This window comes from Globicephala melas, chromosome 3, assembly GCF_963455315.2.
Source record: "Globicephala melas chromosome 3, mGloMel1.2, whole genome shotgun sequence".
Lineage (NCBI taxonomy): Eukaryota > Metazoa > Chordata > Mammalia > Artiodactyla > Delphinidae > Globicephala > Globicephala melas.
This window is the reverse complement of record NC_083316.1, coordinates 66,625,350-66,639,914: the sequence shown is the minus strand read 5'-3', so window position 1 is coordinate 66,639,914 and position 14,565 is coordinate 66,625,350. Positions and strand designations below refer to the sequence as shown.

Sequence of the window (14,565 nt, the reverse complement as noted above, 5' to 3'; positions counted from 1 at the left end):
GTTAGTTTTCCTTGGGGTCTGCTGAATATACAGAATGGAAAGCATGACCATATGCTGAAAATAAAGTGCTTATATAAAAGGAAAGAAAGAAAATATGGAGAAATCATATTCTAGTTGACTATTCAAATAGGATTCCCAGATAAAATACGGGATGGCCAGGTAAATTTGAATTGCAGATAAAAATTTTTTTTTATAGAGTATGAGCCAAATATTGCATGGGTATCTTGTATTTCTATTTGCTGAATCTGGCAACCCTAAATATTAGGAAGTCTGTATGCATTTCAAACCAAGCCAAATGTTTAAAGATACATGCTGTAGTCATCATGTTGTATGTATGGTCTGAGTGATACAGACTCAACATAAATTGCCCTTCCAACTCTTTGAATTATTTTTCCAAATATTACCAGTAATGAAATTCTAGAGTAAATGAGCTTTCTAAACCACAGATCTGTTCAATCCCATGCCCCCTTTCCACACTTCTTGAATTCTCTATTAACTTCTCAGTGTCCAAGGACTAAAGTTCAAACTCCTTAATTTGATTTGTAAGGCCATAAAAATCTGGTCCCAGACTACCTAGTAACCACCATCCCTAGTAGTTCCACATAGTCCCTGTGCATATCCAGATATATAAAAGTGCTCAGTTCTCTCTGAAAACATTGTGTCCTTTTATGTTCCAATTATAGAAGGTGAGACTTCTTAGAACAGTTGCAACGATCCCTGTTCACTGATGTATCCAATCATATATTCAGTATTTTAGAGCCTGATTCATGGAAGGTGCTCATCAAAGTTTTAATGAATGAATGAGTGAGTGAATGGGTGTGTGAAAGCAACCATGTGAATCCTAGCTATGCTTCCCATGTGAATCCCATCTCATTTTAGCCAGTTATGGATTTCTGATAACTCACTATAGAAAAAATCCAAAATAGTTGATCTTTAGTACTGACCATTAAAACTAGAGAGAACTGCAAGCAAACTAATTTAACATGCATTTGACAGAATAGAGTGATTGATTTTGGATAAAGCATTATGAATATGCAAAAATATATAAATTATAACATACATAATAAAAGGACATATATGAGTTTTATACTTGGAGCACAGAACTATGGGACAATAAGGAATCACTCTCGGATATGTAGAATAATGAGATGCATATTAATTTAGAAAAATAACTTTACAGAGTAATTAGTTATGACTTGACATAGCTCAGAAGCATTTGCCACAGTCAGATAGACACCTCTAAAATTCAACATTCTCTAGCCTGCTAGACTAATTTAGTTATTGCTGTCTGAAGTCTCTGAGAAACTGCGTTCATTCATTAGAGCACTTGTCACTTTGTACTGTAACTGATTATTTCCTCATCTATCTGCTGTACTATAAGAGTCTTGAGAAAAGTAAGAGTCCATGATATATTAATCTTTGCATTCTTAGAACCTAGCAGAGAACTAAGGATGGGTGGATGGATAGATGGACTTCATACACAGAGGTTCTGTGCAGTGTTTGTTAACCCTGGCTACCTGGACTCCTATAAAACAATATTTATGCCTTCATTCCACCCAAGTCCATTTAAATTAGAATCTCTGGTGCGGAGGCTTTGCATTGGTATATTTTAAAAGTTCTAACTTTTAAAAGGAGCATTGTTCTAAATCCATTCTCCTTAATAGAACCCCTTTAGAAGTAGGCTGGTACATCTGCCCAAATCAGGGAACTCACTGTCACAGTACAGGTGATGATTCCCCAGGTCTCTGATATTCTCAGTTTTCTTACCAATCAATGAATATTTATTGCAGGTCAAGTTACTGTGCTGCATACCCCTAAGGTAATGTTCTTTGCAATTGTTCGCTCTTTGGTACAAATTTTACCAGAGGCATTGGTTCATTTTGGCTTCTACTGTGTTTTTTCATGTAGCTTTTATTTGTGAATTTCTTCAAGGCCTCAAATATTTGTGTTATACCACCCTCTTGACTATCCCTCCCCTAACAGCTGTTCCCTGGTTTTGGCTTTATAAGTATCTTGGAATAGCTGTCTTATCTTGCTGGCCAAATATCTAATTAAGACAACTAAAGCCTTACTGAAATAATTTTAAACGGAGACATCCTAGAGAACTGGGCTCTACCTGGATACCAATAACAAAGTTTCTTGCATTAAAATTGAGATCTCAAAATAAATGTGAGGATGCCAGGATACAGATGAGCATAGAGTATTATCTTTGTTAGTAAGAGGTGATGGTTAAATACCTCTTGGATATTTTTTGGCACTATTGTTCTTGGTAAATGAGGGTTATCAGTAAATTAGTATAAAAGGTTTGCCTGTGGTGTGTTCTCATCGAAGAATGCTCATTTTAATTTGCTACTTTAAAATAAATTAGTAGCAATATAACAAAAGGCCAGATCAAAACAGAGTTCAAGCACACAAGATTGAAAATATACTGACTTGCCCCCAAAATGATTGGGAAATCCTGTAGATAGTTCTGATTATGACATAATTAAATTCAATACCTGAGCGGGAGGACAGAATTCCTAGAAATTGATCATAATTTTTTCAGCCTTAAAAGAGAAATTGAAAAACCATAAACTTTAGGTAAGAAAAAATATAAAAGGTTAAATTTTAAAAGGCAATCACACACAGGAAGTCTGGAGAATATTTAATAGCTAATGGGGAGCCCAGGGAAGATGGGTTACAAAGGGTCAAAAGTAGCAGACTCTAGAAAATAAGCACTTGCGGGCTATTTAAGTCAATAACAATATCGCAGGAGGAAAGACAGCCCAAGAGAAGGGAATAAGGAAGCCAAGAAATTATATCTTTGCAAAGAAAAAAAAGGGCTTAGTTATGGTGTCCTTCTGATATATCAAAACAGGGGTGCTCAGCCTGAGAATCAGTTGTTCCTTTCTTGATGCTCATGGGACCTGGATATACTCGGGGATCAAAAGGAGGTAGTTTCACGAGTGAATTAAGTTGTCTTTTTTCCTCCACTCAAGAGGAGGTTACATGGATTTCTGTCCTTAAAAGGATTGGATGTCCTAGTCTAAATGGTGGTCAATATTCAAATTATTCTAGGCCAAGTTGGCAAAGTAAATGTAGTTGAACTACTGGGGCCAATTGGCATCCACCTCAGGAGTTCTAGAGAGACTCAAGGGTGAATTGGGACACTGATGGCCCAAGAGTGCAATGTGCAGTCATTCCTGTTCTGCAGATTACAAATGGGAGCCAGTTTGAAAATGAATGAATTAATTAGTTATTTAGTTAATCGATTAATTTTTAAAGTTTCCACAGGATGCCCTAGCAATTAGACTCCGCAAATCTCCATTTCCTCTCTGACCAGCTAGTGGAGTCTATAATGAAGAATGGGATTTCTGAATATTTAAATATAATGATCTGAAAAGAAGCAACATCATTTCTGTGGCAAGAAATCATACCCAGAGAAGGCACTGATAAAGGAACTAGCAAATATAATTTTGATTTTCAAAAACTCTTTGACAGCCTACTACTCCAAAGGCAGTTTCATGGGCTTTGGGGCTGTAATTTGCACAGTGATGGGTCTGACAAAGATCCAGAAAAAAAGACTAGGAGTAACTGAGCACTTCTCATGATGCACATGTGTATAAGTTCAGGAGTACTCAGAATGATCTTAATGAATATATGTGTTTTTCAATTACTAGAGGAGGCTTCTCACAGTGACATCTCTAGAGGGTGCATGGGTTGACATTATTTCTGTTAGCAAAAAGCCAAGCCTAAGAGGGAAGACTACAGCACACCTTCCCAAATCTGTATAAGGTGGGCTAAGGGCAAAATAATGGTAAAGATAAAGAGACTAAATTATGCATATAATATGAATGAATCTATGTAACTATTTACAACAGAAAAAGTGTCTGGACATCCTTTTAGAGTACCTTTTGTTTCAAAGATATGCATGCTGTTGTGACCAACTATCTATTCTCTCGTCTCTTCCTCTCCTCTCTTCCCTCCTTTGCTTTGCTTTGCTTTGCTTTGCTTTGCTTTTTAATTGCTTCACACGCACACACACACACACACACACACACACACACACACACACACACACCCACGAGTTTGTATCTGGAAATCATGCTCAGCTCCTACCACTGTGCTTCAGTCAGCTAGAGGGTGGACAGCAAAGATTTATGTTTTCAGAGTAAGGAATCAGGACTCAGCTGGGTGTCTTAATTATAAAATCTAGCTTTGAATGATGTTATTTTTTAAAAACAATTCTCAGGAAGCAGTCATAGAACTAAAAACCTCAAAAAATGATAGCTATTATTATTATAAATGAACTATAAAAATGACCAAATATGGAAATTCCTATTTTGTATGGAACTGCAATGTCAAATTTTTCTTAGTTATAAAATAATTTATTATATCCCAGTATATTTGGAATAGATGAGGACTTTTTTCTGGAAATAATAATGTCATGATCTGTGACAGAGAAATATGTATGTGATTTATTACAAAGAAGTTTAACTTTCATTTCATTATATTCTGTGAGCATTTATATCTAGTCTTTAATTAAACATGATTTATTCCAATTGAGGTCTGTTTCCATTTAGATTGCTTGCAGTGTTAATCACAGTGCAAATAGCCTTCACCGCTGAAAGAACTCTTGCATTATACTGATATATAAAGGCTTCTGTGTAATTTGCATCTGTTATCTGAGCCTACATGTTACTAGATGTGTACATAGGCAGAAATGTTTTACTTATTTGCTACTATATTAAAGTATGTAACTCATTTAATATAATGTTTTTATTTTTATGAATTTAGATCAAGGTAGTTTTTTGGTTTAAAAAAATGCACAAACAGTAGAGGATCTTTTTTTTTTTTTAATCACAAACTAAGTATGGCTAGAAAGCATTTTCATTTCAGCAAATGCAATTCCAGTTCATTCCTCCTCATGTTAACCTCTGGGTAAAGGTGTAACTATTTTTAGAAACAAATGTTCTTAATTTTAACTTCCATTGTTGATGATTGTAGACCTGGTCTGATGAACAAATAGATAGAAGTTCAAAGATCGATTAGTCTCAATTAAATTCACATTCTCATGTGTTAAGTACTACTTATCGTGTAAAAACTTAGAAGAAATGAGGAAGCAAAGAGCAACGGTAACTGCATATCCTTAATAGTACATAAAATAACTCTTGATTGTTCTCACATCATCAACTATGCAAACTTCCTTCTATTAACATTTCAAAGCAGCAAGAGCTGGGTTTGATTTTACTCATGATATAGGTCAATATTAAAATGAGAAATCTTCAGGTAAGGTAATTCTCTTACCTGAGAATTAAAACATATGTTGTACCTCTTAGCATCAAATCCTGGGTGGGTCTCTGTCCAGCCTTCTTTCATTTATTTAAGTCCATCCCACATATGGCTTTTCTAAATCTTTCTAGGGTACAAGGGTATAGAGGCTACCCTCCCAGCTGGCTCCAAGCCTTCACTGCCAAAAGAGAATGGCCAGTTCCCTCAGCTGGCACTAAGAGTTCATGGTAATCTGGTCCTGTCTACATCCTCAGACTTGGTTACCAGCACCCCCTTCCCACTCTGTCCTCCAGACAAACTGTGCTATTTGTGTACTTGAACACACCGTCATTCCATGAACGCTTCTCTTCAAAGTTGTGACTCATTCCGGATCCCTGCTTGGAAATACAATACCCTCTTCATCCTGTTTTTATTAATCCTAATTAAAACTTTCCTTCAAATCCAAGATCAAATTCTATTTCCCTTATGTGCTCTTTTTCAGACATTAATTAATACTCAGTTTCTTCCCTATAAGTATATAAAAGAGTAGCTTTTTATGTCTAACTTTACAAAATAAGACAATGCATTCTTTAAGACATGAAGATTTAACTTCTTGTCAGGCTCTGACATATCTCACCTAAAACAAATTGTAGTAGATATGATACAGGGAAAGACATATTAAGCATGTTCCAAAGTAGCCAGTCATTGCCATTTCCTGACATTCATCTGGTAAGGAAATAAATAGCACAGTGACTTTTGTGCTGTTTTCAAAGTTTAATGAAAATATTTTGCATGTTAGTCCAATATAAATAAAAAGTGAATTTTTGTTAAGACAAAAAGAGCTAAATATCTCATCAGATGAGAAAATGAATGTGACATACTCTTCCTTCCCTCCTTTTTCTCTGCTTTCTCTCCTTCCTTCCTTCCTTCCTTCTTGCTGAAGAGTTTTAGTGTCAGATATTTGTGAGTCTATTATATAGTACACAGCTGTTTTTTAGAGATGATCAGATTCTGATTTTATCCTGTTGTTTGATATTATAAAATGATCAAATTATTCAGATTCTTTCTGAACACAGTCATGAATTGTCTCTACTCTCAAACTGTAGAACTTGGCCAGACACCAAAAGGGATGGTTTTTTCAGAGAAAGTGGTCACCTGCCTAAAGAAATTTAGACCAAACTTTGCCATAAACTTAGAATGAAAGGATGACCAAATCTGCTTCCAGGAGGAGATGCTGTTTATAAGAAAGAAGTTAAAGGAAAGGGCAAAATAGAGGTTTTCTAGTATTTTGTCCTTGTTTGATATTGAGGGGGTAGTTTAATGATCATATTGTTTTAAGCACTATGAAAACCCAGGACTTCAGAATAACTTTTGATACGTTGTAGTGTATCCGAAGGCACATCACACATCTGAAATAATTTTTTTCAGCTTGTTTGCACCACTATTTTGTTATAAATTTTATCAAGAAATATTTATTGGGCACTAGTGGTTTTCCAGATAGAGTGTGGCATTTGTGGAGGTACAAAGAACAGTGCAGGATGGGTGCTGCATTTGTAAACTTTACAGATTGACTAGGTGAAAGGGTGAAAGGCACATAAACAGACAGTCCCTAAGTAACACCATTTAGATATGTAAGAAGGAGTTGTGGGAATAAGAGCAGAGCAGGATTTCAGTTGAGAGAGATGATAGGAAGGGAAAGTGATGGGGAGAGTGCATGTCCTCCAATTACTTTACTAGCTCCCACAGAACCTAGCTTGGTGCTGAGCTTAGGCGAAATGATGTGTAAATATCAGTGATTGATATTTGACTGAATTAGTCTTTAATTCTTTTTTCATTCAAAATCCCATTTGTTGTCCCTGTTGTCCAAAATTAGTGTGGAAGTTATTATAATTTGCTGAATGTTTTCTATTTCGTATGATTTTGCATCAGGTATAATAATGATTCATAAAAGGTAAGTCCCTTTAGCCCTCCTAACTTTAGAAACCCTTGAATGAGATTAGGAAGTGATCATTTACATTTATTATACTTTGCATATAACAAGATTTACCTATTAACTCCAATTTACTTCTCGTTGCATTCATCAAAGGCAGACTATTTAGAAACTAAAACATCTCTGTCAGTTAGAATTTTAATGAATTAAGATGAAATGAGACAGTGTTAATTGGCAGTGGTTACTGCTGAGGAGGTTTCTAGATCTTGTGATACCAATTCATTTCTCTATCAGGGTTAATTTGTTTGATTTAATTCTAAGGATACGCTGAATATTTCCCCAAACTATTCATATTTATTTTCAGGATGGGAGAGTGGTTTAGTTCTGCTGGATTTGGATTCTCAATTCCATTTGAACTGGATTTATTTTGATTGCTAATAAATTGTTGATTGTAGGCACCATTTATATTATTGATTAGAGACATACACACACACAGCATTATTTAGACTTTTTTTTATTTGAAACGCCTAAAACCTTCTAATAACTGATCATTTTTTCACCAATAATTCTCTTCCTCTCTTCTATTTTCCGCAGATATTAATGAATGTGAAGCTGAGCCTTGCAAAAATGGTGGAATATGCACAGACCTTGTTGCTAACTATTCCTGTGAGTGCCCAGGAGAATTCATGGGAAGAAATTGTCAATACAGTAAGTATTCATATATATATAAACCTTTATTTGCATAGCCTCCATTTATTATGGAATCTGGGCCAAAATCAATAATAATTTGCTTCCAGATTTCATAATGTATTGAAATGGCACATTTCATATTTGTTGTTGTTAATGTTATTAATGTGCATCTATTCTCCAGGATGGGTCTCACTTAGAACATGATAGGCATAGGAGTGGTTGCCTTGTGGTCTGAAAGGAGGTCAACAGTTCCTCAGAGACCCAAGTACATCTCTTCCATGAATCACATTTTGGCTTTTGAGTTGTGCATATGACCTAATTTTCTCCCAGAGTGGTTACTCTGTTTCAAACAGTAAATTCAGAGCATTCTAACCAGATAACCTTTGTCACAGATAAAAGGTAGAGATTAATAAGGGTTCATGTTGAATTGGCCAACACATCAGTAACAGTTTTACATGCTATTTATTTGTCTTCTTGAAAGCCTAAGACAGTAGGGTCTTGAGATGATGGATCAAATTATAGGATAATAATTTACCTAAAATGTTTACAAAGAAGCACAAAGCACCCCACCTTCTCCAAAACAAATAAAAAACCTAGGGAGAGGTAGTAACAGGATTATAGTCAGTAACAGGAGACTGGAATTGGGCATGTAGCTTAATAATTGTTGGACACTTATAGAAACTTCATAGTGCTACTACTTTGATATATATAATGCTATTAGAGCATCATAACATTATGCAATTCAAAAGGCAAATGCAGATAAGGATTCAGGCATAGAAACTGAGACACATAGGCTATGTGGTTTGCCGGGTTCTCACAGTTAGTGACAGAACCAGGACTGGAAGGAATCTAGAATCAGGTCTTGTGATTCCCAGTTCAGTGTATTTTCCTCTAAACCAAGAATGATACCTCTTTGGATAGAGCTGAACAAGATAAACTTGAAAGCACCCTCCACCTCCACTCTGTCTCTTACACACACACACACACACACACACACACACACACACACACACACACACACACACACACACACACACACACACTCACACACTCACACTCACTCTCTCTCTCTCTCTTTAGCCAGAGTAACAATTTTATTTCTCACTTTCCCTCTCTTTCTTCCTCCTTGACAATGGTAATTTATAAAATAAAACAAGGAAAATTATTGAAGAATTTATTTGGGTTATGTATATAAACAAAATGATGATCTGGAGATTCTCATTACCCTAGTCCTGAAAAACTTCTTTAAAATAACGAAATTGTGAATATCAAAGAAATACCTTGGACGGGGAAAATATTTCTAAGCTTAAAAATAATTGAAGAAGGACATGGAGCATGAGTTAATAAAGGAAGCTTCAGGCATGGATGAATGGAAGGAAAGGACAGTATGAGTAAGCAGGTTGATCATACAACTGGATGACCAGTAGCCACCCAGTCAACAAACCTAGCAACCTTCCTATAAAGCATTTAACTGACCGCCCACTAAGTTGACTTAAATTCAGTTTCAACTGGTCCTTGGCCCACCCAGGCCCAGCTCTTGCATCTTTTTTCTTTTGGTTCATGGGACCTGAATATGGCTGCCTAATCAGCCTTTGCCCCCTGTACTGACCAAGGAGCAACTAGACAGCCAGTTGGTTTCTTACCTATTGAAAATGGAAAGAGACCTTGATGTGAGCTAGAAATTGAAACCAATGACTAAAGCCTATTCATCCCTCCATCAGAGATTTTACTGAGGTCACCACATCTGAAAATACCCTTGAAAAGAAAGAAACCTGATAGGTTAGGAAGGATGTATTGAAATAGACTTTAAACTTCATGGCCATAAGTTTGCATCTAGTGTCTTTGCTATTGCGTTTAATGAAATTCTTTGTTTTTCTCTGACTTGGTTTTATATTTGTAAAATATTTATATGTAAATCCAGACTGCTCTCTGAACATGCATGTGATAGTGAGGTGCCTCCCTTAACCTATCGTATGCTCTAACATTCTACTGTTCCCTCTGTTCACCTCTGTGCCCTGACAGATATTGGAACAGGTCACCTAAGGTACAATCTAAAATATGTTCCTCTTGGGGTATTTGTTTCTATTGCATTGATTTATAAGAGTATGTAATAAATTCAGGATTCTGATTCTTCCCATTGTCTAGGTTTCTGAGGCTATGGTTTTGCTTTTTATTCTGTGGCTTTTTAGAACGTTTAGAAAATCCACAGTAAGAAAGTGCATCTTGCCACAGTGATGATTTAGTGATATGCATTGAGAACGTAGAACATTCACGCACTACATGGCATATAGAAGCACCTGCAGGTTACAGGTAATGCTAGCTCCCAGCTAATTGAGTTTAGGATCTTAGGAGTTGACATTACATAGATTATAACCAATTTGCGTACTTCTTCTCTGAAGTAAGATTGATGAACTTTCTTCGGGCTTTGTATGCTCTCCCACAGGGGTCCACTAGGTCAACTTACACCTGCAATAATGGGAGAGAAGCCATTTGTTTCAGCAGATATTTCATGTGAGAGAGGGAAAGAAGAATGATGGAGACTAACTGCTGGGGGGTTAGAGGACACCCATACCGAAGTGTCGTTTTCCTTGTGTTCACATTCAAGCTGTCAGTCTAATTTGGGGCTGCTGCACTTATATTTGCCTCACTTGTACCACTTCTTTCTTATTTGTACTGATGGGTTAATTAAGTTTTAGTATATTTTGCAATGGGGTTATGCAAATGGATTTATAATAAGAGGTAGACAGGGATCTGTTTCTCATTTTAGGCCATTTCTCCATGCAGACATCTTGATAGTTTATCTGAGATCACTTATTTATTTCTCACTCATTTCAAATAATCAACAGACATATGAATGCTATGATCTGACCAACTACTACTACTAATGAGCCTTGAAAATATAAAAGTGGTAATTTTGGAGGTTGCTTTTTACGTTGCTTTTTACAGGGTGTAGACAGACTGATCTTGATATCTGTCTACTTATCACCAAAAGATTTGTTTTTCTCAGATCTTAACCTTTTCTCTGCATTTTTCTCATATTTACCATACCTTCAATTTTAATCAATTTATTATTACCACCTTTATCAGTGTAATTAAATGAAATATTTTTAATATTAATGATATTCTACATTTTAAAAACCTAAGTATATTTATTCATTTTCAGTTAAACCATTAAAGGTAAGATGTTTATGCTGAGATGCTACTTTAATATTATTTTTTTAATTATGTGACTTCTTTATTTATAATGTATGTCTTTAATTAATATAGCTATTAAGTACTTTTACTTTGTAAGGAATAAATTTATTTTTAACCCTATCTATTATAACACAATGCCTATGTGGTAATAATTATTACATATATCAATCACCTATTAAACATTTTCAGTAATAATATAATTATTTCAGATGTTAACAACAAATGTTTTAATACTTGGCAAAGGATCTGCCTGTAATTTTCACACTAATTATTTCCTAATTAATATTTACAGATGAGTTAAGGCAATAATACATCTGATTTATATAATTTCAGTTTAGATTTCCATATACAGTTCATACAACTTATCATTGACTCTGAGAAATCTCAGTTATTTTTTAGTTTTATTCTTCATTTTTTATTACAGGGGGTTTAAGTTTGATTATTTTTAATTTTAATTGAAGTCACTTTTTTTTTTTTTTTTGCGGTACACGGGCCTCTCACTGTTGTGGCCTCTCTCGTTGCGGAGCACAGGCTCCGGACGCTCAGGCTCAGCGGCTATGGCTCACAGGCCCAGCCGCTCCGCGGCATGTGGGATCCTCCCGGACCGGGGCACGAACCCGTGTCCCCTGCATCGGCAGGCAGACTCTCAACCACTGCGCCACCAGGGAAGGCCCTGAAGTTACTTTTGATTGATACGTGAAAATCGTTTAGATGTTTCCGTAATATCTATTACAGTATTACAGATACTCTTCTAATTTTTCTAATTTATATTCCTTTGTCACTTTTAAATGATATAAGTTCAAGTGTTCAGATAGCCATTTTCATAAACAGCTTGAAAGGACAATGATGATGAACTGGAATGAGAAACCTATATATCAACCATTTAGTAAAATATCTAGGTCAATACATTTTGTAAAAAAGCAAATAATTGCATAAATAAATAAGTAGACAAAAGGATTTTGAGTTATCTTAAAAGTTAAATCTAGTTTAGTCCCCTTTTTCTTTTGTTATAATTTTGTGAAATTTTAAATTTTTAAACAACTGCCTATCTTTAGTAACTGACTGTGTGTATTGAGAACAAAATATGTAGAAGTCAGCTTTAATGCCTTGCATACCATGTTTTACAAGTACCTAAATTTAGGAAATCCAGTGGCATTAACATAATTTTTAATAAACAAATATTGTTAATTCAACCAAAACCATTATAGGAAATAGGAGTTGCTTTAGTTTTTGAAAAATATGACATCATAACATACTTCTGAACCACAAACACCTAAGTTCATTTCTTTATGTTTTCATGTTTACAATTATTGTAAACTGTCACTGTTATTTGATCAAGTACTTTAGTGAATGATGAACAGGAACTAACAGTGGAAAAATAATTTCAGTATTTTCTTATCTAATATAGATGGTCAGAGATTATAGTTTTATCCTATCTAACACTAAATTTCTACTCTGCTATATCCAGCTATGACATAGGTCCAAAAGCAAAATATAAGAGATTCTGATTAAAATAAAGAGTTTTAAAAATAAAAGGTGTTTATGAGGAAGTAAAGATTAGAATTAAGACATAAATTTAATGAGAAAATTGTGTTAAGTCCAGTATTAAAACATAGTGAATGTATATAATTATGTGTTCAGTAAATAAACTAGCCACAAATATTTATTGAGTTTTTCTTAACTATGTACAGAATTTTCAGAACATGTATTAATGAATTAATTCATTCACCAAATTGGATCCAACACTAGCCACCCCTTAGAGCTGGGGCAACAATGGCGGTTAAATTCAGTTCCTATTCTCATGGAGTATAGAAATTAGTGGGAGAGAAAAACAGGAATTACATAATGCCTAATTACAAAACATGGTAAGTACCATGAATGAAAAGAAGAGAGAGCCATTACAGGGGTACCTGTTCTGTTTTGGGGAGTTTAAGGAAGTAACATTTGAACTGAGGCCAGAAGCACATATAGTAGGTACCAAACAGGCGGCAGGCTATGAAAATTTTACAAGAAGGACAATATGCTCAAGGGTAAACAGACCCTTCGTCCTTAAGAATCTTAATATTAAGTGGATGAGCTCTGATTGCTGTATGATAATCATATGATGAGGTGTTTAGAATGATCACTTACCTTTTAGGCTTTGACAATATGGGGTCAAGACTAGTTGATGGCAAGCATATTTATATATTAATAATCCATCTCATAAACTATCTTTTTATGCATCTACAAGGGATTTTTAAAACACCAAAATAGACTTTAACTTTTGCAAGTGTAACAAGAAATCAAAAAAACAAAGAAGAATAATCATTAATGCTAATTCTAGTTTTATTCCAGATAATCCAGATAAAAAATGGCTGCTCTGTTTTAGAATTTTGAAATGGTGATTTGCAACAATTTTTGTCTTTGAATGCATTGCCTAATATCAATGTAAGATTACTTTCCTTGAATACATAGGATAAGAATTAATCCAGAACTCCAATAGGACAAGAGAAGGACAGCTTACCTCAGGCTGTCACCTTTTGTGAACATAAAAAAAAGAAAGAAAGAAATCGACTATGGGTTGATGAAAGTTTTATATTCAGGATTAATTGTATAATGTTAATCCAATATACACAATATTTCAAAATCTACTCATAAATATATAGAGATATAAGTGGAAATAACCATAACTATAAATACTTGAGTATAGATAATTATTTTAACTTAATTTCTCACATTCTTTTTAAAGACATGACAATAAGTACAAAAAACCCAGAATACTGTGCAAGAATATCAATAGCCCTCAAGGAAAGAAGTGATTCCAACATTACTGCAGTATGAAGTCTTTGCAACAATAAACACAAAAAATTGACTCAATGACAAACCGAATTGGACTTTCTGTGTCTGACACGGAAGTTCCAGCTTCAATCAGTTGCCTCTGGGTATATTTTTCCAAATGTTGCCCAACAGTTTTGTTCAGACATATCACACTTTGAAAGTTCACCTGCTGTACGTTAAAGTGATAATCTAAAAGGAAAGACAGAAAAAATATCTGCAGAATGCTCAAATAGAGCCCCTAGGACATACTAAATACATCTAATAAATTGAATCAGATTCTTATTAACTGTATTTTGTATTTGATTACAAATAATTACTGAAACATTCAGTAAGACCTTCTTGTTTTTCAAATTATGTAACATTCCCATTATGCACTAACCTGCATATGTCCAGGGATTAAAATTTAGTTTTGCATTTATTCTCCAGGCTAAAACTCATTTTAATATATCCTATCTCAGAAACCAAGTAAGATAAAGTATGCAGAGATTAGGAGAGGAGTTTGGGAGCAGTATAACTTGATTTCAGCTTCATAACATTTAGAACGGCAGTGTATGATTGAGAAATGTATTTTTCTCAGACTGTAAATATCAATCTTTTCAACCATCACCCCATCCTCACCCTTGACAAAAAAATAAAGGTAGAACTCAAATAAAATATTACACTATAGAATACCAAAAATCTCT

General features: G+C 34.7%; 1 protein-coding gene across 2 annotated transcripts in view; it reads left to right on the top strand.

Annotated features, from left to right (window-relative positions):
- EDIL3 (EGF like repeats and discoidin domains 3) overlaps nt 1–14,565 on the top strand; it is a 430,500-nt gene that overhangs the window by 233,797 nt on the left and 182,138 nt on the right. For both annotated transcript variants that reach the window (XM_060295985.2, XM_060295984.1), the window contains one exon: nt 7,775–7,888. In XM_060295985.2, the coding sequence (XP_060151968.1) occupies nt 7,775–7,888 (114 nt within the window). The remainder of the gene's footprint in view (nt 1–7,774; nt 7,889–14,565) is intronic.